Source organism: Alosa alosa, chromosome 1 (assembly GCF_017589495.1).
Source record: "Alosa alosa isolate M-15738 ecotype Scorff River chromosome 1, AALO_Geno_1.1, whole genome shotgun sequence".
In the NCBI taxonomy this organism is placed as follows: domain Eukaryota; kingdom Metazoa; phylum Chordata; class Actinopteri; order Clupeiformes; family Clupeidae; genus Alosa; species Alosa alosa.
Genome location: NC_063189.1, coordinates 33,285,477 through 33,308,523, shown reverse-complemented (window position 1 = coordinate 33,308,523; position 23,047 = coordinate 33,285,477). Strand labels below are relative to the sequence as shown.

Sequence of the window (23,047 nt, the reverse complement as noted above, 5' to 3'; positions counted from 1 at the left end):
CTCATTCTGACAAGCATCCCATGTGTAGCATCCCATGTGTAGCATCCCATGTGTAGCATCCCATGTGTATGTTGATGTTTGTGTGTGGAGGGGACCTAGAATTTTGTTCAGTCAGTATTGGAGAGTGAGGGATTTTTCTGTGATAATGTGTTTGCATGAAAACCAGTCTGTCTGTCTGTCTGTCTGTATGTGTGTCTGTATGTGTGTGTGTGTGTGTGTGACGGACTGGCTGGGAATGAACAGTGTGATCTGGAGCTCGGTGCTGCTGGCAGACCTCTCTCTCAGCAGATGGGGTGTTACTGCTGGTCCGGGCGTCTGTTACACACACATATCATGCAGCCTATCGGACGCCCACCAGCCCCTCAGCAGCAAACCAGCACTCCCACAGTCGTCACAAGAGCACTCACATTCCCCCAGTTACTGGAACTGAACAATTCAAATACCAACGTATACTGTACATTTAGACTGGTTTTCTATGTGTTCTTGACTTTCAGCAGTAATTAGGTTATTTTAGTTAGTATTATTGTGTGTGTGTGTCTTTAACTGTTAAGGCCTCATTCATGAACATAATGGCAACCCAGATTGGGTCCATATCTACCTACATTACTTATGATTCACAAACAGAGTTATGTTCAAACAATTAACATAAATCCACACCCACCATATAACTAATTTTATGCAACCCATGGAGATGCTGTGAAAATGGTCCAAAGCCAAAATCAAATTACAGATACAGAAATGGACATTACAGCTGAGACAGACATCCTTATTGTCATTCAGCTACTGCCCCACTGCAATAACTGGGCATATAAAGTCAGAGCCAATTCATTACAGGGTGGATTCTTTTTAAAAATAAAAAAATATTCTGAAAAAATGAATGCTAAGGAATATATTATTCAATGCAAATACAAAAGGTGATTTAAACAGTAGTTCAGTGGAACTACAATGGCAATATTGCTGAAGCTTGTGATCTATTGTCATAAATGAGACCCATAATGTGCAGTCTATGGGAGTATAACTGTATTTATGCAGTGGATGGCAATGTTCATATTTTTATATTGGATGGATGTAAATTTGTGTGTGTGTGTGTGCATGTGTGTGTATGTGTAAAGATGTTACTGTGTGAGCGAGTGAGTAAGCACACAATGTGTGTGTGTGTGTGTGTGTGTGTGTGGGGTGGAACAGGAGAGGAGAGAGAGAGGGAAGCTGCAGCTGGTACTTGCTTTCCTTACTTGAGTCCTCCAGTGGGCACGGAGTGGCACTTCTTGTGCTCCAGCAGCTGCTGCGGCGTCTTCATGAACTTGTGGCAGACGTCGCACTCAAACATGCGCGTGATGAGGTGGATCTGCAGGTGCCGCTCGTACATGGCCCGTGTCTTACACACAAAGTTACAGAACACACATTCAAAGCCTGTCAGCGGGAGAGAGGGAGAAAGGGGCCTCTGATTAGTACGGACGCCCTGTTCACCTGATACGTTTAGCACAGCACAATTATCTTGGAATGCAAAACAGCTCTCTTTTGACCCTCATAAATTTAGTAGTCTTTTCCAATAAAGCAGGATGCAGCTTTGAAAAGATATTCGGAGACAGTTTTAGATTTTCAGAAACACCCCTATCCACTACCCATTCAGTGGACAGTGTTTGCATGAGATCCATGCCCAGTCCTGACCAGTATCCAGAGCAGGGCTATAATCACACTAACGCGACCCACTCAGAGCACCTGGCACTGGGCTGCTTCCATGTGATGTTGAGGCTCATCTGAATGCAGGGACCCTGTTATACATACGCTGTTGATTAACACACTACAGTTCTGCTGCTCTTGTGTTTGCTCCAAACATCTAAGCAGCACAATAAAATGGCGTCAAAAGACCCTGAGCATGAAGTCACCATATTTAAAAAGACACAGCAAGTCATTTGGAAGGGATTTCAGAATTTTTGCCACTGATACAAGGCCTAACAGCGCAATATTACAGCGATTAGCTTGATTGAAGTGGACACGTAAATGTTTTGCCTCAGACTCATTTGCATTTATGACTATTGAGGGCTGCACACTTAAGCCAGCACTGGGCCTCAGGCTTGTATTTCCTAACTGTGTCCACATTAACAACCAGCTGGCCCTCCGTACACTGGTGCAAGCTGCTAACAGGATAGAGGGGCCCAGAGTGCCAGCAGCCAAAGCCACTTAAGGAGGTGATGGTCTGCCTCTCGGTGCAGCAGCGTCTGACAGCCGCGGCTCTCCTGGCACTCAGGACTGACTGGACAGCATTGGATCCTCCAGCAGGTCGGGCCAGTGTCAAACTGGCCATTACAGCCTTCCAGCCCCAAAGGTGCACAGCGCCACGCTCTGCTGTGGGGGTACAACTGGCAGCGAACGGCTGCTGGCATGAACCGCTGCTGATAAAACAGCAGCAGCAGCAGCTTTCTCTTAATATAATACCCAGTCTCAAGGCTCTGCCATAGCAATGCTTCTGAAAATGTGCCATTATCTTTGACCTTCTGGAGTTGTTCATGAAAAGCCTTTATAATCACTGCATGAAAAGATGACCCAAAAAAGACTAAAACAGAGTTCATATTTTTCAAAATTGTCGTAATTTTTGATTTCATATATTGTCAGTGAATGAGGTTTCCTACTGCAGCCTTTCTGTATTTGAATACTTAGTGGCTTGAATGCAGCGTCCAAAGGGTGTCCCCGACGACCTCTCACCTTTCTCGGACTTCTCGTCTGACCCTGAGCCAGAGCTTGATTGGCTGCCGGTGGAGGGCGGGGCCAGGAGACTCTTGAGCTCCTCACTGCTGGGAGTGGCATCGCCGCCCTCGGAGCTGTTGAGAGAGTCGCTGAGGGCGGACAGAGAGGAGGATGTGCTCTTCGTCTCACTGAGCGGACTTCGAGACAGACCTGTCAACCCAGGGAAACACACCTCTAAAGTCCCCTTAAAAAGTACCATCATCAATGACATACTGGCACACAGTATCAGGAACAATGTCTTTGTCTCCGTCTTGATTGAATCATTCTGCCATGTGGGCTTGCATTTTTATATACTTGGGAAAGAGGCAATTATACACTAATAGAAATATGTCCTGAGAAGAATTCCTAAAGCACTGGTTGTCTTCCTCTGTAGCGGATCATTCTGAAGGTTACAGCATTTGCTGCATTGCCATGGCGCCTGTAGTTAAGCGGAGAGACCAATCAAGAGTGAGTGTCGGTATTGATCCGTCCCCCAGTGTCTGCATGTGTGTGTATGTGTGTGGGAGAAGGGGAAATGGGGGGTGAACACAAGCAAGATGGAGCATCTCAGGACAATGCTCCCAAGGGCTGTTGAAGCTCGCAAAATGGCTGATGCCAGCTCAACCACATACACATGCATTGTTCTTCTGTAATGGTCAATGTTATATCAATCCCTCACTTTCTCAACCCCCCCCACCTCTCTTCTCTCTAAAAACAGACATAAATACACACACCAGGCTCTCTCTCTCTGTCCCTGACAATAATGCCATCAATAAGAGGAATGGGACTCAACTGAGGTGATCCAGACGATGTTATGAACTGATTAAATGACTAATCACTCCTGGGCAGGGAGCACCGGTCCTGCTAAGAAGCACGAGTGGAAAGGAAGACTCCCCGGTGTGCCCACAGCACAGCAGCTCTTACTCAACCCTCATGGAATGATAATACACAAACACATTTCATCTGCAACATCTCTACAATGCCATCAAGGACCCAATAAAGGCCATACCAACATACCGAATTCAGAAGGATCTACAATAGATTAAAATCAATTTAATCCATTTTGTCCCTAAATGCAGGTATGAGAAACCGTCAGGGCCCTACAACTTTGTCAAAGGATGTGAATGAGAGTGAATGAAAAGATAAAATCTGTCACAGAAAATCGCTCGTTGAAATATTTGTTGTAATCTATTTTTTTAAATGGCTTTGCAATCAGCAACAATAAACAGTAAATTTGACCATGTCATATTACAATATTACCATGCAAAGGAAGTAAATTGGTTGAATTGCAGAACAACCTACAGTACATCAACTCTATGGAGTCTAGAAAATAAATCAGTTAAATAATCATTACCTTCAAATAGTCGTTGGTTACCTCCGAGACGGTTTGAAATGATGCTAATTTGTGTTGTGTGTGCGTGACTGATGAGAGGCTCTTACCCAAGTGCTCTGCAGCTACATGTGACTTGATGTCACTCTCGTCCACAGTGACATAGTCGCAGGAGGTGCAGCACAGGGAGAACATCCACTGCTCCTTGTCTACATGCAGAGACATGTGACTCACAAACTGGGCATTCAGCTCGGTCTGGAAACCACACACGTGGCAGCTACAGCAGGGACACACAAACAGACAACAGGGAAATAAATCCACACACGAAGGAGATGAACAGAGCCTTTCAGCCTTTCAGAGTCTGAGAGGGAAAAGTGGAATGTGGCTGAGGCGATGTGCCATGCGTGCGTGCGCGTGTGTGTGTGTGTGTGTGTGTGTGTGTGTGTGTGTGTATGTGGGAACGTGCCAACACCTACTGTACCTGTAATAGAATGAGCAGTTCTTGCGTTCATTGCTCTCGCCAGTCACGGCATTAACAATGTGTTCAGCGTCGGTGCTCACCAGCTTGACCGAGTGAATAGTCAGGTGCTGGTTGAGGTTGGCACGACACTTAGCGGCATAGGGACACAAATGACACTTGTACTTCCTCTCATCTGCAATGCCACACGGACACAAAAACAGAGAGAAGTTAGAGAGACAGAAACACACAAAGAGGAAAAAAAGAAAGAGAAGCCTCAAAATCAGTGGACAAAAGGTTGAGGCAGATATCTAATGAGACAAAAAAAAAAAAAAGACAAAAGGTTGTAATGTTACAACATAACCAAGTTATGAAACCTACTGATGTGGTAATACAGTTTTGGTAGAGTAACCTGAGGCTAAATAATGCAGCCCAGTCCACTCTGTGACAACACATGGAGGCCATGATGTTGCTGTTCTGGGATCAGTGTGGCCAGTGCTGTGGGGTGGCTGTAATTACTGTGATTCTTTTCCCATAGAGACTAATCAGAGGTCTAATCTCTTTAAAGGGAGGGTAATCCTGTCTACTCAACCTTATTTACTCACCACCACAAACAGCACCCGCCTGGGATTTACTGACTGACTGTGTGTGTGTGTGTGTGAGAGACTATTCCCTATGCAGGCGTTGGCACTGGGCCTCTGGTGTGTCCGCTTACCTGTGTGTAGGGACAGGTGTCTGGATAGAGTTTGCTGTCGGCCAAACACTTTCCCACACACTGGGCACGGGTAGAGCTGCTCGTTCAACCTCCACTGGGCCAGACCGTTCCCCGGCTCTCCACCTGCCTTCTCAGAGTCTGTGGCAGAGGCATACAGATCAGGTGTAAATGACATCCATCCATCCAGCCATACATACATACATACATACATATTCATACACAAACAGACACAGGCATACACACATGTAGGTGTGTGCAAAAGCTTTGGGGACAGGTTATTTCTGTTTTGTTGGTCCATGTGGCATCTCCACTACGCTTGTTTTAAATCCTGAAACCACTGCAGCACTGAGATTGGCCTACAGTAGGGGACTGATCCTAGTGTTGTACCCAACTCTTAGAAAGCACTACAGACAGACAGAGAGAGAGAGAGAGAGAGAGAGAGAGAGAGAGAGAGAGAGAGAGAGAGAGAGAGAGAGAGAGAGAGAGAGAGAGAGGGGGGGATGAGTGAGCGAGTGCTTTACTACAAGGAGAGTGCCAGAATTAACCTTCTGATGAAGGTGGAAGCCTGGTCTATTAAGATGCAGGACCACTCCTTCCCACAGCAGCATACCCCAAGGATAGAGGGAGGTGAGGGAGACGAGTAAATGAACACATAAATATAAATATAAAGCATACAGTATCCAACAGGTAACGTGCGCCACGGTCACCTTTTAATGACATCTCTCTCTACACACGCCTGCAAAACCAGCCCAGCTCCGACACTACAGAGCAAAAAGACTTTCAAGTTTCATCAGGTCAGTGTGGCTTCCTGCAATCCATACATGTGCCATTCTTCTATCCATCTATAAACAAGCAAGGAGCTGTCTGAGAGGGAGCTAAACCAAACCTCAGCCAGTCCTCTGACACACACACACACACACACACACACACACACACTGTACACTGAGAGAAAGTGGAATAGAACGTCCAATATTACAATATGTGGTTTAACGTTCTGCATTATGCCCAATATTCCAATATGTGGTTTAATGTTCTGCATTTCTCATTAGTGGGTCACTTTGATAAAACTATGATTCTATAATGACTGTATGATATCTGTACTGTCCCTGTGTATATCTGAGTGTGACTGTATTTAAAGATAAGTGGGAATATTATGACTTTGCAGTAGGGGTGGGCGATATATATCGTCTGCGATAATATCGTGATTGTGGTTTTAACGGTGTGCAAATTGACATTATCGAGTATTTAAATTACTTATGGGGAAAAAACACTCGAAATCACGCACTGAAGACTCATACATTCCCAGGAGGTAGGCTATGCGGGAGAAGTGCAGCAGAGCAAGTGTCACGTGATCACTAGTGGGTCACAACGTTGTCCCACGCAGCCTAATGTTTATTTTGTGCAGCAAGAGTAGCCTACTTGGGATTTTATGCGGCTACTTCTGTTCAAGTAGCATTGATGAGACAGTCACGTTTTTTCCTACACGGTATTATATGTAGAGAAAACATTAGCCTTTGAGTATTTCAATAGTCAGTTGTAAACAAATAACTATTCTCATGTAACTCTTTTGTAAATAGACTGAAGTTCGCTCTAAATGTCTTCGTTTACCGATTATGCTAACCGTTAGCATCTCTATGGGATTTCTCATTTACATTAGCCATAAGATGACGCATTAGTTTCTATTCTGTAACTTGGAATGCTAGCCTACGTGATTGCTCTAAAACAAAACATAGAAGGAAATAACTGAGATGTAGGCTACTCTGTTGGTCTGCTCTTGGTTTTACAATGAATCCTATGTAAAGGTTTGAAAGGAACTTCAGCTTCAGACTTTCTCTTGGGAAACTGTTAGGCCTATTCATCTTCTCTAATGTAGCTGGCTAGACCATGTCATTGCCACACACACAAGTGGGGGCAGAATTGGAAATGTGTCAGAGTGACAATGCATTGGTTGATTTGGTTAAAAAGTCACAGGTAGGTTATTGGTTATTATTGTAATGATGCTATTCATAAATAATGAGCTGTAAAGTAACTCCGACTTTAACAAAAACAATTTTTTAAAGGATATCGACTAATTATCGTTATCGTCAAAATCACAAAAAATATTGAGCTATTATTTTTTGTCCATATCGCCCACCCCTACCTTGCAGTGTTTTACTGTTCTGCATGGCTGCGTCAGTAGCTATCTGCTCCGGATTGCGAGGTTGCCACTAATCAGAGTCTGATTCAGTGTAGTCCACGTGAGATGGGATGACCAACGCAATCTCCTGTCAGCCTGGAAGGATACTTAAACCCTAACTATTTCCTTGTCTAGAGCAGCTGATGGATCTTTAGGTGAAGTCATGCTGTCTCTCCCTTGATGCGCATCATTGTAAATAAACTCTGTTCCTGATTTTTCATACTATTGGTCTGACTGGGTCTCTATTAAATCTATGGTTTCAAAATTACCATCAACACACAGTTTGTGCGGTGTCAAACGCCTGATCAGCAGGGATACAAGCAGCAATTCAGAACATCCTAGCAAGCGCTAGTTCTAGTACAGTAGACATCTGTTGTCTTCTTTTTTCCAGTTGTGTGGCTGAAAGTTGTTCACCTTCCCTTTGGAGTCACGGCCAGCTCATAAATAGGCACATTTTTAGCAAATGCTGTCATAAGCGATACAGTAGTGCACGATTGATGGGGCCACGCTGAGGAAGAGAGAGCAAGAGGGGGGGAGGAGGAACCAGAGCCAGAGGAAGGAGGGAGGGAGGGAGGGAGGGAGAACATGTGGGGAAAAGAGAGACAGATAGAGAGAGGAGCAAAGAATAAAAAGAGAGAGAAGTGGGTGGAAGAGAGGGACATTTTTGGCATTTTGGAGAAGATTTAATAGGGGCCATTAAAGAACAGATGTATTGGCCTTGGAGAGGAGAACATGAAGGACAACACTGGAGTGCACTCACTTGTCTGGGACAAGACCCAAACTCTGGACGGGACCCCAGACAGCGCAGGCTGTCAGTGTCTGCTGCAGCCTTGGACACACATGGGGGATGGGAACTAGAACTGCTGGGGAATTACAGATCTGTTTCTCACTGTGCTGCGGGTGCCTGAGGAGTGGGGATGGGTCCTGAGGAGTGGGGATGGGTCCTGAGGAGTGGGGATGGGGAGGAGTGGGGATGGGGAGGAGTGGGGATGGGGGAGGTGGGGATGGGTCCTGAGGTGGGGATGGGGAGGAGTGGGGATGGGTCCTGAGGAGTGGGGATGGGACCTGAGGAGTGGGGGGATGGGGAGGAGTGGGGATGGGTCCTGAGGAGTGGGGATGGGTCCTGAGGAGTGGGGATGGGTCCTGAGGAGTGGGGATGGGGAGGAGTGGGGATGGGTCCTGAGGAGTGGGGATGGGTCCTGAGGAGTGGGGATGGGGAGGAGTGGGGATGGGGATGGGTCCTGAGGAGTGGGGATGGGTCCTGGGATGGGTCCTGAGGAGTGGGGATGGGGAGGAGTGGGGATGGGGAGGAGTGGGGATGGGTCCTGAGGAGTGGGGATGGGGAGGAGTGAGGATGGGGAGGAGTGGGGATGGGTCCTGAGGAGTGGGGATGGGGAGGAGTGGGGATGGGTCCTGAGGAGTGGGGATGGGTCCTGAGGAGTGGGGATGGGGAGGAGTGGGGATGGGACCTGAGGAGTGGGGATGGGTCCTGAGGAGTGGGGATGGGGAGGAGTGGGGATGGGGAGGAGTGGGGATGGGACCTGAGGAGTGGGGATGGGACCTGAGGAGTGGGGATGGGTCCTGAGGAGTGGGGATGGGTCCTGAGGGTGGGGATGGGGAGGGAGTGGGGATGGGACCTGAGGGGAGTGGGGATGGGTCCTGAGGAGTGGGGATGGGTCCTGAGGAGTGGGGATGGGGAGGAGTGGGGATGGGACCTGAGGAGTGGGGATGGGGAGGAGTGGGGATGGGACCTGAGGAGTGGGGATGGGACCTGAGGAGTGGGGATGGGTCCTGAGGAGTGGGGATGGGTCCTGAGGAGTGGGGATGGGACCTGAGGAGTGGTCCTGAGGAGTGGGGATGGGACCTGAGGCTATTCAACATTTAATGGCCTCTTCCTGTTCACAAACACATGAGGTCTAGAGCTTTCGGTCAGATGAAAGATTACAATATGACATTTTTTTATCCTTATTATACAGAAAGGTGGCTACTATGCTGCTGGTTTTACAGCTGAACAGCTCTGATATTAATCAAGTTGTGGACTACAACAAATATTTATTTCGAAATGTTGACAATTCTACACTCAATATGGATATTCTATATAATATATGACCGACAGAAAAAACATATAAGTTTACTTTTACATGGCTTAGGATGCTTCAGGCACTGTCTACCATCACATTAAAATCAATACAACGCAGCTTCGGCCAGAAATAGAAAAACGTATTTCTGAATACTGAAGTGTCATGGCGATGCCCATAGTTGGCTCATAAATATTGTGGCATTATAATCAAAATACATACAAAACAAAAAACACATCGCAATAAAAACTCCTTCTAAAACCCCCAGGTGTTCCTGGTGGACTAGTGGTTGCACCAAGTTAAGGAATTGGGTCCAATGTTTAGCACTCAAGAACTTTGCCAACATTAATCTGTTTAACAGGAACTTCTTGTCCCCCTGTTAAAATAGTATCATTGCACTTGGTCTGTGTTTTGCAGATGGTGAATTACTTTGAACTTCAAGGGAAGATGCATCAATACATAGCACCCTAGAAAATCCTTATCCTCAAATTTCATTTGACACATGCATGAATGGTCTGGAACCCCTGAACAAGGCTCTTATGTCCAGTGGTGCTGTGGTCATTACCCCGGTAAGAGTGACCAGAAGCATCTGTGACAGGTCTGCTGGCCACTGGCATGCTCAGCAGGCTCATGAGGTAGCGGGTGGCATTAGATGGACTGGATGTCCACAGAGGAAGCTCTAATGAAATGAGTGGTAGTGGGAGTTCGCCCTCCACACTCACATCTAGGCTGCTGTCAGAGGATGCAATCAAAATACTGCCTGGCCACTCACAACGCCCACCCTTTCAACCACACACACACACGCACACATGCAAACACACACACAAGTCCGTGAGTCATTCAGTCATCAGGCAAAACATCTGCCTGTGACTCACACACTTCAGCAAATGACCATTCCTATGCTGTGGCATTTAGCTTCTGTGTGTGTGTGTGTGTGTGTGTGTGTGTGCGTGCGTGATCAGAGGGAGGACATTATGCCAAAGAGAGGGTGGCCTCACAGCACAGAGCCACAGTAGTGGTCTGCAGGAGAGGTACTCTTTATCACATCACAGCGTAGTGCCCTTTGTGCTTTATTCCCCCTTTACTTCTCTCCGTTTGCTACCTGTCTCTGTCTCTCTTCAATCCTAATCTCTTTCTCTCTTGACAGGAGTTCTGTCCATTTCTTTCCTTCTTCCCCTCCGTCCATCTGCTCTCTCTCTCTCTCTCTCTCTCTCTCTCTCTCTCTCTCTCTCTCTCTCTCTCTCTCTCTCTCTCTCTCTCTCTCTCTCTCTCTCTCTCTCTCTCTCTCTCTCTCTCTCTCTCTCTCTCTCTCTCTCTCTCTCATCCCCTTCTGTCTTTCTCTCCATCTGTTTTTCTCTACTCCTAGCTCTGCTGGTCTGTGGGGTTTGTGTGGGCCTTGGTGTTCAGCAGATAACAGAGTTAGCTTAGCACCAGAGGGGGTCATGCAGGGTCGCACAAGCCAGAGGTCACGACCTCAACAGGGGAGTCTGGGTGGGCTGGGTAATTGAGGCTCTGGAGAGGAGGCGGCCGAGGCCTTGAAGTGGTTAATGGCTTAATTGGTGTTATTAGAGGCAGCCGAAGAAGCACTGACCGTGTGGTACACAGGCTGACCCAGGGCAAGAGAAGAAGATGGAGGAGCAGACACAAGTGCGCACACACACACACACACACACACACACACACACACACACACACACACACACACACACCAACACGTACACACACACACACACACCAACATGTACGCACACACACACACACACACACACACACACTAATGAGCAGGCACAGTATACACAGAGGATGGAGAGATACTTGTGGATTTACTCCTAAATGCACATTCCTGTGCACAGACCAAGGCATCCACACAAACCAATGCTAACAGCTTACCACACAAATCACAAATAGTAACCACCATGCTAACAGCTTACACACAGATCACAAATAATAACCACCATCATTTTTTGTAAAGGCCATAGCAAACTCAAAACCCTGGTTGAATTAACTCAGGGGTGGGCAACTAATTTCCCCAAGGGGCCACATGACAAACTGGGATTGTTGAGGAGGGCCAGACCCAAAATACCGAACTCAAGTCTGAACTCAATTCTGTTCAATTCTATTCTGTTCTTGTAGCCTATAACATTAAGTAAATCATATGGTTTTGTTTACTAGTCGTAAGAACAGATGAAAATGTGAGGGAGACAATTTTTAATCTATGTCCAGTATTTAATCCTCATTCTCGAAAATTATTTTTTGACATGACATTTTTTTTTTTCAGTTTTCAAAGACTGATATAAAAAAGTACTACAATATCTATATAATTAGGCTAGGTCATGAAAATGTGAAGGAGTCAGTACAACCGATAGGCCTGTGCCACCATTTCATCAACACTCAGCAATATTTCATCATTAAATCATTACCATCATTAAATTAACTCTTTGCAGAATTCCGCAAGACAATAATAGGCTGTCATTAGTTAATCAACATGCACAAAGAAAACTATTTAAAAAATGTAGGCTATGTTTTTGCTTTAACTTTATGCACATAACTGTGATTGGTCAACTCGCTCTGTGAGTTGAGCCGGCTGCTTCAAGCAACCTGTGGGTAGTAGCATCATACTAGTTCGCTAACATAAGCTTTGCAAATAAACTCAGACATATTTTGGTTACAATTAGGGGGTTATCCGATTGTAAACTGTCTATCTGCCAGTAACGTTTTGAAATGAACACCCATTACGCCAACGAAAGCAGCAGTAGGAGTTCGTTCTAACAAACTTTGGCGGTGGTGAGCGACCCAGACATAAGAGACACAAAACTTTGAAAGGTTTCGCCGGCGTGAAGGCAACTGCATTGTGTCGACGAAGAAGCATAAATTCTATTTACCAGCACATCAGTGAGGGTGTTTACGTCGTATGCATCCACGCAGCATCCTCTCCAGCTGTATCGCTGTGTGGGGCGGAAGCTGCACTGAATACAACAGGAAAGCCCTGCAGCGCATAGTGAACACAGCTGGAAGGATTATTGGTGCTTCACTCCCCTCCCTGAAGGACATTTACACCACCCACCTCACCCCCAAGGCGACCAAAATTGTGAGTGATGCAAGTCACCCCGCCACAATCTGTTTGATCTACTGCCCTCTGGGAAGAGGTACAGAAGCCTGCGCCCCAAGACTACCAGACTCACCAACAGCTTCATACACCAAGCTGTAAGGATGCTGAACTCTCTCCCTCCTCTCCCCCCTCCACCCTCAGCTACATAACATCCTGGACATTGGACCCACAATGGCCGCCTGCACTACTCCACTTGCACACTTGTACACTTTACAACTTGTTGTTGTTGTCCTGAAAACACAACACTTCTGCTGCTCTTACATAACTTGCACCACTATGCCACTTTCTTTCTTACTTAGGTCAAACAGAACTACCCAAGCCTTTTATTGGCCTGACTTTGCACTAGTATTTTATTGACTGTCTATGCACAATTTCAACCAAATTTTGCTGCTCTTATTTTTTTTCATTATTATATGTGCCCTCTTATTTACTTACTTTTTTGTTTACTTGAATGTTATGTTTGTCTGTGGACTTAAATTGGTAAAATATGTCTTGTCTTCACCGTGGGATAGTGAGAAACGTAATTTCGATCTCTTTGTATGTCTGGAACATGTGAAGAAATTGACAATAAAGCTGACTTTGGCACAAATGTATGGGCGTACAAATAGCAGTCGCTTTCAAAATAAAAACAACGATATTGATTTGCATGCATTATCTCTATGCTAGGCTCTTGACTATTGTTCTTTCACGGACCTTACGCGGGCCGGTCAGGGAAAGCCCACGGGCCGGATGTGGCCCGCGGGCCGTATGTTGCCCATGCATGAATTAATTCATATAACACAGACACTACAATTCAAGTCAAATACCATGAAGCCGATATCAAAAGTTGGATAAAGATATTTCAGGGCACATGTGATGCAGAAGGAGAATCTTTTGATTCCTAACTAGCGTACAAGAAGAATGTGTGTCTGAATTTGTATCTATATATATGTAAATGTGTAAATGTATTTAAATGGAATACCTGTGTGTGTGTGTGTGTGTGTGTGTGTGTGTGTGTGTGTGTGTTGGTACTCACCTTGTAGGGCCTGTGCTGAAGAACTAGCTTCTGCAGGTGATGAGCTCTTGGAGCGAGTATTGAAAGGTGATTGTCTGAAGCGGTCATCCAGGAAGGGACTGCAAGGTCAGAACACACACACACACACACACACACACACACACACTTTATTATTTATCCTTAAACATGATTTGTTACAAATGTATAAAATAGTAATTAACTAATGTACATTCAAAAATAAAGGAGAGAACCAGCACACACACAAGTCGTTTTTTCACTGAGTAATATGATGCCTTTTTGTGCACATTTATGGCGGAACGCTGGACGTTTTTAGACACACCGAGGCGGAACGGCGGGTCAACGTGGCCCACCAATTTGACCACCAGGAGGGGTACACATAAAGGGGTCGATGTGGCCCACCAATTTTTGTCCCGTCACCACTGTAATTGTGTCAAGGCATAATGGGGGAATCTGGGCGGGCGTTTTGATGACACTACATGTGTCCAACACACCACAGGACATTTAAAATCTGCCTGATTAAAAGCAGCAATAGCAGCACATTACGACAATCTTGAAATCCACAACGCTTCCAGTCATTTAACGCCTGCTAAACTTGACTGTAGGTCGGAATGCAATCGGTTGCCATTTAGGCCATCCTAAAATCAAGCGATAAAACAAAGCATGATTTGATTAACAGGCTAGCCTTCATGGCGATTAAGCACATTGAAGAGGCTTTCTGTTCCTTGTATCACATTTTAATTTTCAGTTGTCATAAGTTATGGGTGTAAAATTATTGATGAGAAAATCCCCAGCTATGCATGTCAAAGCTATGTGTTTTGAAAATCATGCATAGTTCGTTGTGTTACTCCTCACGGCCAATGTTGCACGTCACGCTTCATTTTGCTATTTAGTCCTGTCTCCTGGCTCCTCAATATGCCGGCTTATATGTAAACACTTGCGGTATGAAGTACCAGGATGGCAATGTTTCGCCTCATTTTTAAATACATGAGTAGATAAAGACAGAGATAAAGACGTTTCCTCTTCCTGCGAATGTTCTCTATCTAAATCTCAATCTAAAAACGGCTAATGATTGCTCTAAATGTGTGTGTGTGTGTGTGTGTGTGTGTGTGTGTCTCACCTGTTCATGCCCAGTGTGGTATTGTCCTTGTTGCTGTTAGCTTTGCTGACTTTTTCTGGAAAACAGAGCAGACAGGTAAGAAGCATGAATTAGAGGGAGGTCTGTGTGTCAATACAAATAAATACAGCAATCATTACACATGCTGATAGTAAGGGGACTAATCTGATGTACACTAGCTCCTCACTCAACTGAATGTATTGATGAATTGGTCCTTGGTGTGAATTTACATCAAGATATCAAAAACAGCAAGTAATGGATTGAAAAAAAAACAAACGGTTGAAAGCAGGTAAAACTCAGGTTTCCAAGAAGTCTTGAGCAATGTTGAGCAGTGTCAAGCAGTAGGCAAGGTGCCCCGTCCCCATCCCCCAAACGCACTGTGATGACCTCTCATCACTCTACATGGCACTCAGTGAAGCCCCTCCACTGTCACCGCGCCGAGGACGGAAGGGCTCTCTGTGTTTCCATGGCGATGCAGCACGGGAGAGCTGAGGAGGAGGTGTGTGCAGCCAAGTGTGCTTGAGCCGCCGAGATTCAGAGCAAGGAGGCACACACATATGATCACACACACACACTCACACACACACACTTCTTTGTGTGTGTGTGTGTGTGTGTGTGTGTGTTTCAGAGGTGCTGGATGCCATTTAAAGGAAGCTGTAACAGTGGGGGACAGAGGAGTGCTCGAGGGCAAGCTCAGGTCTGCTAATCCTCTTCCTGCTATACTGAGCCCATGGCAACAACCTCACCATCATTACCAAAACGTGACTACACACACATACACACACACATACAAACACACACTCCCACAGCAATTTGAGGAGAATGCCTGAACACAGGGGATCTTGTGTGGGAGACACAGGAAGAAAGGCTTGTGCGTTCCTTTCGGTTTCCTGCCATGCTGTTGGTAAAAGATACCTGACAGTTTGAAGAGGAGCTCAGAGGCCATCTTCACAGATATGTCCTGGGAAAAAAGATCCTTCTGGGGGCGGGGCAACGCCTCTGGGAGATTTGCCATTGGTTCCCTCTTCTCACATGCTCCTAAAGTGCTGAATCCCAATAGGTGAGATGGGAGAGGGGCTGGGTCAGAAGGGGGGTCCACCTCCATAGGCTCGGCCTTGACGGTCACCGTTTGAGAACAGGTCTCCTTGTTGTTCTCTGAAAAGATATCATTGCAAAGATGCCTTATTTATCTCAAAGATGCGTATTTATCTCTACATCAAGATGTAGATGCATGATAGTTCTTTTTCATCTCCATATCATGTATTGCTCTTTCATCAATATAGAAAGCATTTGGGAAAAGACTGTAGCAGGCAAGTGTATGTCAGTGCTGCAACTGACATACACTTGCCTAGGCTATATGTAATGTGTAGAAATTTGTAGAAACAGGTAGGATTGGGACTGAAGTTTTTCATTGCGCTAAAAATCTATCTGAAAAGAACTGTACTGTATACCTAGTCTTACACCAACACTATTTCAAGTTAGGTACAACAATATATACACCGAAAATAACAACACATAGAAGTGATAATGAAAACAACACACTGTATGGAAATATTAAGGCAGAGTGACCACATGATAATGCAATTGTCTATTAATTTCCTATTCAAATCTCTTATGTTTATGTGAGCGTAGTTGTAAGCATACTGTATGTACAGGACTTTGACTATGGCTACACTCTTCTGTTCATATCACCATTTTGACCATGCAACCTCCACATGTAACAAAGAAAGCCACTTTAGGGCTGCGAGAGAAAATGAGAGGGAACATTTGCAAGCGAGAGAGAGAGAGATGGAGAAAGAGAGAGGTAGGGGGTAGAAGGAGGGAGAGATGCCATCAGCATGAAAACATGAAAAGGACAGCAGAAGTGATCTCATGCTGGTCTCCGTCAGGGCCAGGGCTTATAAAGTCACTCTTCCATTCAGCTCCTCATTTAGGGGAAAAAGTCTCTTTCTGGAGACGGAAAAAAGCCTTTGTGAATTCTTTAGCGTTGGCAGAGAGCCTCTGGCCCGGCCTCTCCTCCCTACGATTGGTTTAGGAGGTTACAGGAGGCAGAGATGGGCTGCCAGCGGGGGGGTGGCATCTGTCTGTCACTCGCAGGAGGAGGGGGGCAGCCACACTCACACCAACCCGCACAATGCTGCAGACATACAGCGCAGATCTGTGTCTGTGAGTCTGTGTGTGTGTGTGTGTGTGTGTGTGTGTGTGAGTGCAGTTTCTAGCGCACAGGAGTGGTTAGCCTGATGATGACCCCAACCCCCCCTGAACTATGCCTGGTGTTACTGGGCGGAGTCTGTCATATTGCTGTTGACTGGATCTGACCTACATTGTGACTGTATGTGTGTGTGTGTGTGTGTGTGTGTGTGTGCACATGTACTGTATGTGGGTGTGTGTGTGTGTGTGTGTGTGTGTGTGTGTGTGTGTGTGTGTGTGTGTGTGTGTGTGTGTGTGTGTGTGTGTACACTAAGGTGTCGTGGGTTGGTGGAGGCAATGCCAGGCAGGAACACGCTTACAACTAGCAGTTCTCTAATCCCTTAATAAGGTGCCTGGAGCTCGAGAGCAGACCGAGGTCAAGAAGGGGACACGGCGTCTCTCTCTCTCTCTCTCTCTCTCTCGCTCTCTCTCACACACACACACCTACCTACCTATCTACACAATTGCCCAGGGTCTATTACTTCTGACATAGGCAGGAAAGATTTGAACACACACACACCAAGTGCCAGAGCTTTGTGTGGCATGAACCTTCCTTTGTTAGGCTGCCAAGATGGCTGTCGTTCTGATGGCATACGTCACGTGAGCTGTCAAATGCCACGATATCTGCCTTGTCACTGGCCTCATTCTCACGTACACAATCTACGCTTGACCTACACCGTCTGCGGTCAGTGTGACAATTTGAGTGGTGTGTTAAAAGTGCATACACAAATGATCACACACATGCACTCTCTCACTCACTCACACACACCTACTACTAGTGTGCAGCATGCTCTTTCGATCTCGACTGGATTCTGAACTCCTTTACACATCCACATTTCTCACCAGAGCAGAAGTGTGACATACCCTGGTGCTCCTTTCCGTTTTTTTTCCAACCATCAAGTCTCTTATGCATTTCAGGAGCAGCTTCATGTCACACATAGTAGACACATCACACAAAAACAAACGTCTTCCTGGACTGACTAGTGTAAAAACAATGTATTATACATGGCACTGGATCCATTAATATTATATTTTTGTTTGAGATTTCAGTGATTTTCCTATAAACACTTATTGTGTTCTTCTTAAATGTTAAACTGACTGGAGAGTGCAGGCATTCTATTTGTTTACTACCAGGTTCTCCACATAATTCAGACAGTACCAAGTGGAAAGTATTTACATTTGTGCCAGAGGCATTCCATGGGAAGAACATTAAACTGAGAGAGATCCTTCACTTGGTTTCTGACCTCCAATCATTTGGAAAAGGTGTCCTCCTCTGTCCATTATGGAAGGCTCAGTGGGTTGTAGTGATGATCTAGAAGTCACTGTTTGTTTCCCTGTTCTCAAGCTGGGTTTTGTTTAATGCAACCAATACAACTACAACAGGAACCACTACCACCACTACACTACACTACCAACACTACCACTTCTATCACTACCACCACTACACTACACTACCAACACTACCACTTCTACCACTACCACCAGGAGAGCATCACAAGCTTTAAAATAACACTTGATTTATTCTTGATTTAAACATGAATTTAAATCATTTTAATGTACTGATTAATGTTAAGAGGACGGGTTAATGTTAAAGTTAAATCAGTAAAGGGGAAATACAGCAGTTACTTGCAAATTATCTTTTGCTCTTTCCTCTCAGGCTGAAGTGCAAAGAAAGTAATTAAATATCCATGTCTGTTCATTCACACTCATATAGACAATACAGACAGTTGTCTTACTAAGATGACATTTTATACTTGGGACTTTTCTGACCAACAAACAAGTGGGCCAAAATGCTCATACAGACGGACAGCACCAGGATTACAAGACAATTCAGCAGCCATGCTGCTTGCACAAGCGCCTAAAGCTACACATCATCAGCCATTCAGCACATGCAAAACCCTTCCGTCACAAGCACGCTTTGAAGTACAGTAGCAGCAAAGCAGGAATCTAGAACAGAGACGAAGAAGAGGGGCCAACGACACACAGGGTGCAGGCTGGAAGGGGGGGGGGGGTTTATGCAGAGAAAGAGAGGAGAGGAATGGCTGAAAGAATGGAGGGCCAAAGGGAAAATATAGGAAGAGAGACAAGCTGAAGAAGGAGAGAGACTGCAGTCAAGTGAAAAGGAAGAGCTAGTGAGATCGCAGGCAAGACAGACAGAGAGGGGGGGAGGGGAGAGAGAACAGGGAAGTTGTCATTTCACAGTGCACGTCTCCCTGCAGCAGGCTGGGAAAGATGGCCTGGTTAGACACCGGGTGAAGAGTTCATATGCTTCAAAGGGTTTGAGCACCGCAGCGACCTGACTGCACTGATCCCAGACCAGCCAGCCATGGGCATTTCAATAATTCAGCACATCATGATGCAACGCTAACAACAGCCCAGCCGAGAACAGCAGCAGAGCTACAGGCAGAATGAGAGCACAGCAATTCTGGCACCACACACACACACTTTATGCAACATCAACACAAAAAAATGTCTGAAGGCCTATATACGCAACTGATTCAAGGAGGACTACTAAGTTAACCGTCTCCATGCCCATATGGGCCCTCTGGTGAAGGTGCATGGTAGGCCCCTCTGTCTCAGTCATTAGCTCCAGGACGCACCCAGCAGACAGATGTAGAGATGACACACGCCTGCTGCCTCTCACGGAAACGCCAGCGCAGATATAAATAGTCTCAATTGACCAAAAATAAGGATGACCTAGTTTAAGATCCTGATGTAACATTTCAACTGTTTGGTTATGTCGAGAGACGGAGGTCAGCGGTGGCTGATTACGGTTTGCAGTGGCAGAGATGGCCGTCCTGTTGTTGGACAAGATGTGGGACTAGAACAACCAGTGAACTTCACAGCAGGACTGACACCTAGGGCAACAGAATGCTTTAAAAACAGTACATCATATTGCACAAAATCAGCAGTACAAAGTAGATATGTGAACTGCCATGCCACTAGTTGATAATTATTTATGGAGATCTTCACTTCGGGGTATGTGTATAAATATTATAGAGTGTCATTTACCTTTCAAAAAAAAAAATGGGGGCAACTGAAGATTGCTATGCTGCTTCTCCACATGGCACATGCAAACACCTGCACAGTTGTATACAGTTGCACACACCAACACACACTCACATACACACAACCATATTTGACAACGTGTTTCCATGACGATTGGGTATGACCTGCACAGCTGGCCCTTGGGGAGCTGATGGTGGTGGGGGCTGTTACTGTGAGAGAGTGTGATCAGTACAACTGTAGGAGATACTGTACTGTGAGAGAGTGTGATCAGTAGGGCTGTATTGTGAGAGTGTGATCAGCAGAGGTGTGGGAGACTGTACTGTGAGAGTGTGATCAGTAGGGCTGTACTGTGAGAGTGTGATCAGCAGAGGTGTGGGATACTGTACTGTGAGAGAGTGTGATCAATAGAGGTGTGGGATACTGTACTGTGAGAGAGTGTGATCAGTACAATGTAGGATACTGTACTGTGAGAGAGTGTGATCAGTAGAGGTGTAGGATAATGTACTGTGAGAGAGTGTGATCTGCAGAGGTGTAGGATACTGTACTGTGAGAGTGTGAGCAGTAGAGGTGTAGGATACTGTACTGTGAGAAAGTGTGATCAGTAGAGGTGTAGGATACTGTACTGTGAGAGAGTGTGATCAGTAGAGGTGTAGGGGGCTGCACTGTGAGAGAGTGTGATCTGCAGAGGTGTGGTGTGAACCAGCCCCAAGCAGAAGAACGGCACAGGGTAAGCGGTGGTGACTACACTGTCAACAGGCTGTGAATGGCCAGCCTGGAGGAGTGGAGGGTTGGGCCAAGTGTGAGATGAAGGGGGGGGGGTTGTTGTGACTCCACTTATCTCACAACATTTTCTTACCAGCAAATGTGTACACATGCGCACCACACGCGCACACGCACGCACGCCCTCGTCCTGTTTCCTTTCTGTGCATCTGTAAGCATGAAGATGCACATGTGACAACACACGCACACCCCCTGAGGAAATATGACCCACAGGCTAGGCAGTTGGGTAGCACATGTGTTAAAAGTAGAGCAGGCCGATTGTGACTCATACTGAATACAGAGAGGGAGAGAGAGAGAGAGAGAGAGAGAGAGATAGAGTGTGAGAGAGAGAGTTTGTATGTGACTCATCTTGTACACCAACAGCTAACAGAAACAATAGCAGCTGGTGTGAGGTGTGTTTCAAACACATGTGCACACACACGGCTAATGGGGGGGTTGGCTCTCCTGTCCACTACATCATACTCCCAATCCTCTGTGTACTGCTACTGAGTGACCGGTGACATCTCTCCCCCCCTCCATTACACACAAGCACAGAGAACAGGCCAAGTTCCACAAGCTTTTTCAAATGTGCGCGTGTGTGTGTGTGTGTGTGTGTGTGTGTGTGTGTGTGTGTGTGTGTGTGTGTGTGTGTGTGTGTGTGTGTGCACATACTTATGTGAGCTACAGTTGATGCATATTGACTGCAGTGGTGAGCAAGGAACAGCAGGGAGAGCTGTGCGATGTTCTTGCCTGGCTGCAGCTCTTTTAAAACAGCTCAGTCTCCACAGAGTTCACATAAAGATCGCACCAGTGGCTCAATCTGTGGCTGGCCAGTGGACCCAAAAGCTAATCGATCGGTTTGTTTTGGCAGGGGACCGCACAGGATGAAAGAGATATCGACTGAGCAACATGAAAAGGAATTGACCCTTAACTGTCGGCCCGAAAACTTGGGAGTGACTGATGGAGAAAGAGGGGGGAAAAGAAAGAGGGAGGAGGGTCAGAAAGCGAGGGAAGAAGAGAGTGGAGAGATGGAGGAAGAGAATGGACAGATCATCAGTTCCTTCTGTAGTTTTATGAAAAGGGACAGACAAGGAAGTTGACGACGGTGAGATTAGAGAGGCAGGTGGTCTGCCTGAAGGTCCTGGGGCAATCAGATGACACTCCAGCAGTTGTGCGCATCAACCACTCCAGTTTATAGACACAACTGGCAACTCGGACACTCACACCAACAGGGCAACAAGAGTGTTCCCGTCCTCTTATTCACACACACACACACACACACACACACACACACACACAAACATTATTTAATTGCAGTTAGTCTTCCTTCATCACATTGATTCCTTACCTGAGAGCTTCATGAGGAGTTCCGAGGCCACTTTGATGTTGATGTCCTGGCTCAGCAGACTGCTGCTCTTGGCCAGCATGGGGCTCCCCTCCTCCCGGGGCTTCGGCCCCCCCACCGGCCCCTCATGGCAGAAGCTGAAGCCAGGGGCCCGGGGGCTCTGGGAGGGTTCGGCCCCTGGCTCCTCCTTCACGCAGAGTGTGCCCTTAAGGCCCTCCTTCTGGTTGGCCGCTTCAGGGGGACACAGACAGATCTCCATTAGAACAAGACTGTTCATGTGCTTTCCTTTACAAGTTGAACAATTGATGAATACAATTATTGACATTTCCTGTGTTAAACGTACGGGCATGGCTATTTCAATTACAGCATTTCCTTGCCCATGACCAACGCATGGTAGCCAGAGACACAGTGGAATGGGGTAGGATTGATATTGGATGGAGTGTAGTCACAGAAATCAGTTTTCAGTGCATCTTATGGCCTGTGCAGTTTACACGATTTTTTTGTCTTTCACGATTATCTTTTACAATTGACCATGTCAGACTAGGCGATCAGAGAAGCATAAAATCTTGCCAGGTCTTGGTCGTAAGACTGGCCACATTACAAGATCATGTAGCCTATTTACCGTAGCCTTCTCGTCACAATGTCAGTGTCAACATGGAAGTCGTAGGAGATTCCCCCAAAATTCTGACATGCTAGACTTTTGGTCGTGGAGTCGTAGAACGTTGCAGACAATAAATTGTGGGTCGTTGAATACAGTATGTCACATTACAAGGCACTTTCTCCTTCGGCGTCGCTCCCAACTATTCATATTCGGGCACGACACTGGAAATTTGTTGGCCACAACAAAATCGTGGCAAAATCGGGCTGAAACCGTGTAATCTGCACAGGCCATAATACACCCACAGCCACCTCGTTCATTTCAATAACAGTGCGCCTGGCACAGATGGCAGAGGTGCATTCTGTGAGTGCAAACATCTTAAGAGTTGAGCAAAACACTCCTCCTAACACTGGAGGCCGTCTGAGTGC

General features: G+C 46.1%; 1 protein-coding gene across 7 annotated transcripts in view; it reads right to left on the bottom strand.

Annotated features, from left to right (window-relative positions):
- Nucleotides 1-23,047, bottom strand: part of znf827 (zinc finger protein 827) — a 48,666-nt gene that overhangs the window by 4,307 nt on the left and 21,312 nt on the right. For 6 of the 7 annotated variants that reach the window (XM_048243476.1, XM_048243485.1, XM_048243493.1 and 3 more), the window contains exons 5-13: nt 22,025-22,252; nt 15,634-15,873; nt 14,722-14,776; nt 13,605-13,702; nt 5,227-5,364; nt 4,536-4,707; nt 4,165-4,331; nt 2,704-2,895; nt 1,233-1,410 (exon numbers count right to left, since the gene is read on the bottom strand). In XM_048243476.1, coding sequence (XP_048099433.1) covers nt 1,233-1,410; nt 2,704-2,895; nt 4,165-4,331; nt 4,536-4,707; nt 5,227-5,364; nt 13,605-13,702; nt 14,722-14,776; nt 15,634-15,873; nt 22,025-22,252 — 1,468 coding nt within the window. The remainder of the gene's footprint in view (nt 1-1,232; nt 1,411-2,703; nt 2,896-4,164; nt 4,332-4,535; nt 4,708-5,226; nt 5,365-13,604; nt 13,703-14,721; nt 14,777-15,633; nt 15,874-22,024; nt 22,253-23,047) is intronic. The other variant, XM_048243499.1, reaches the window with a different exon arrangement.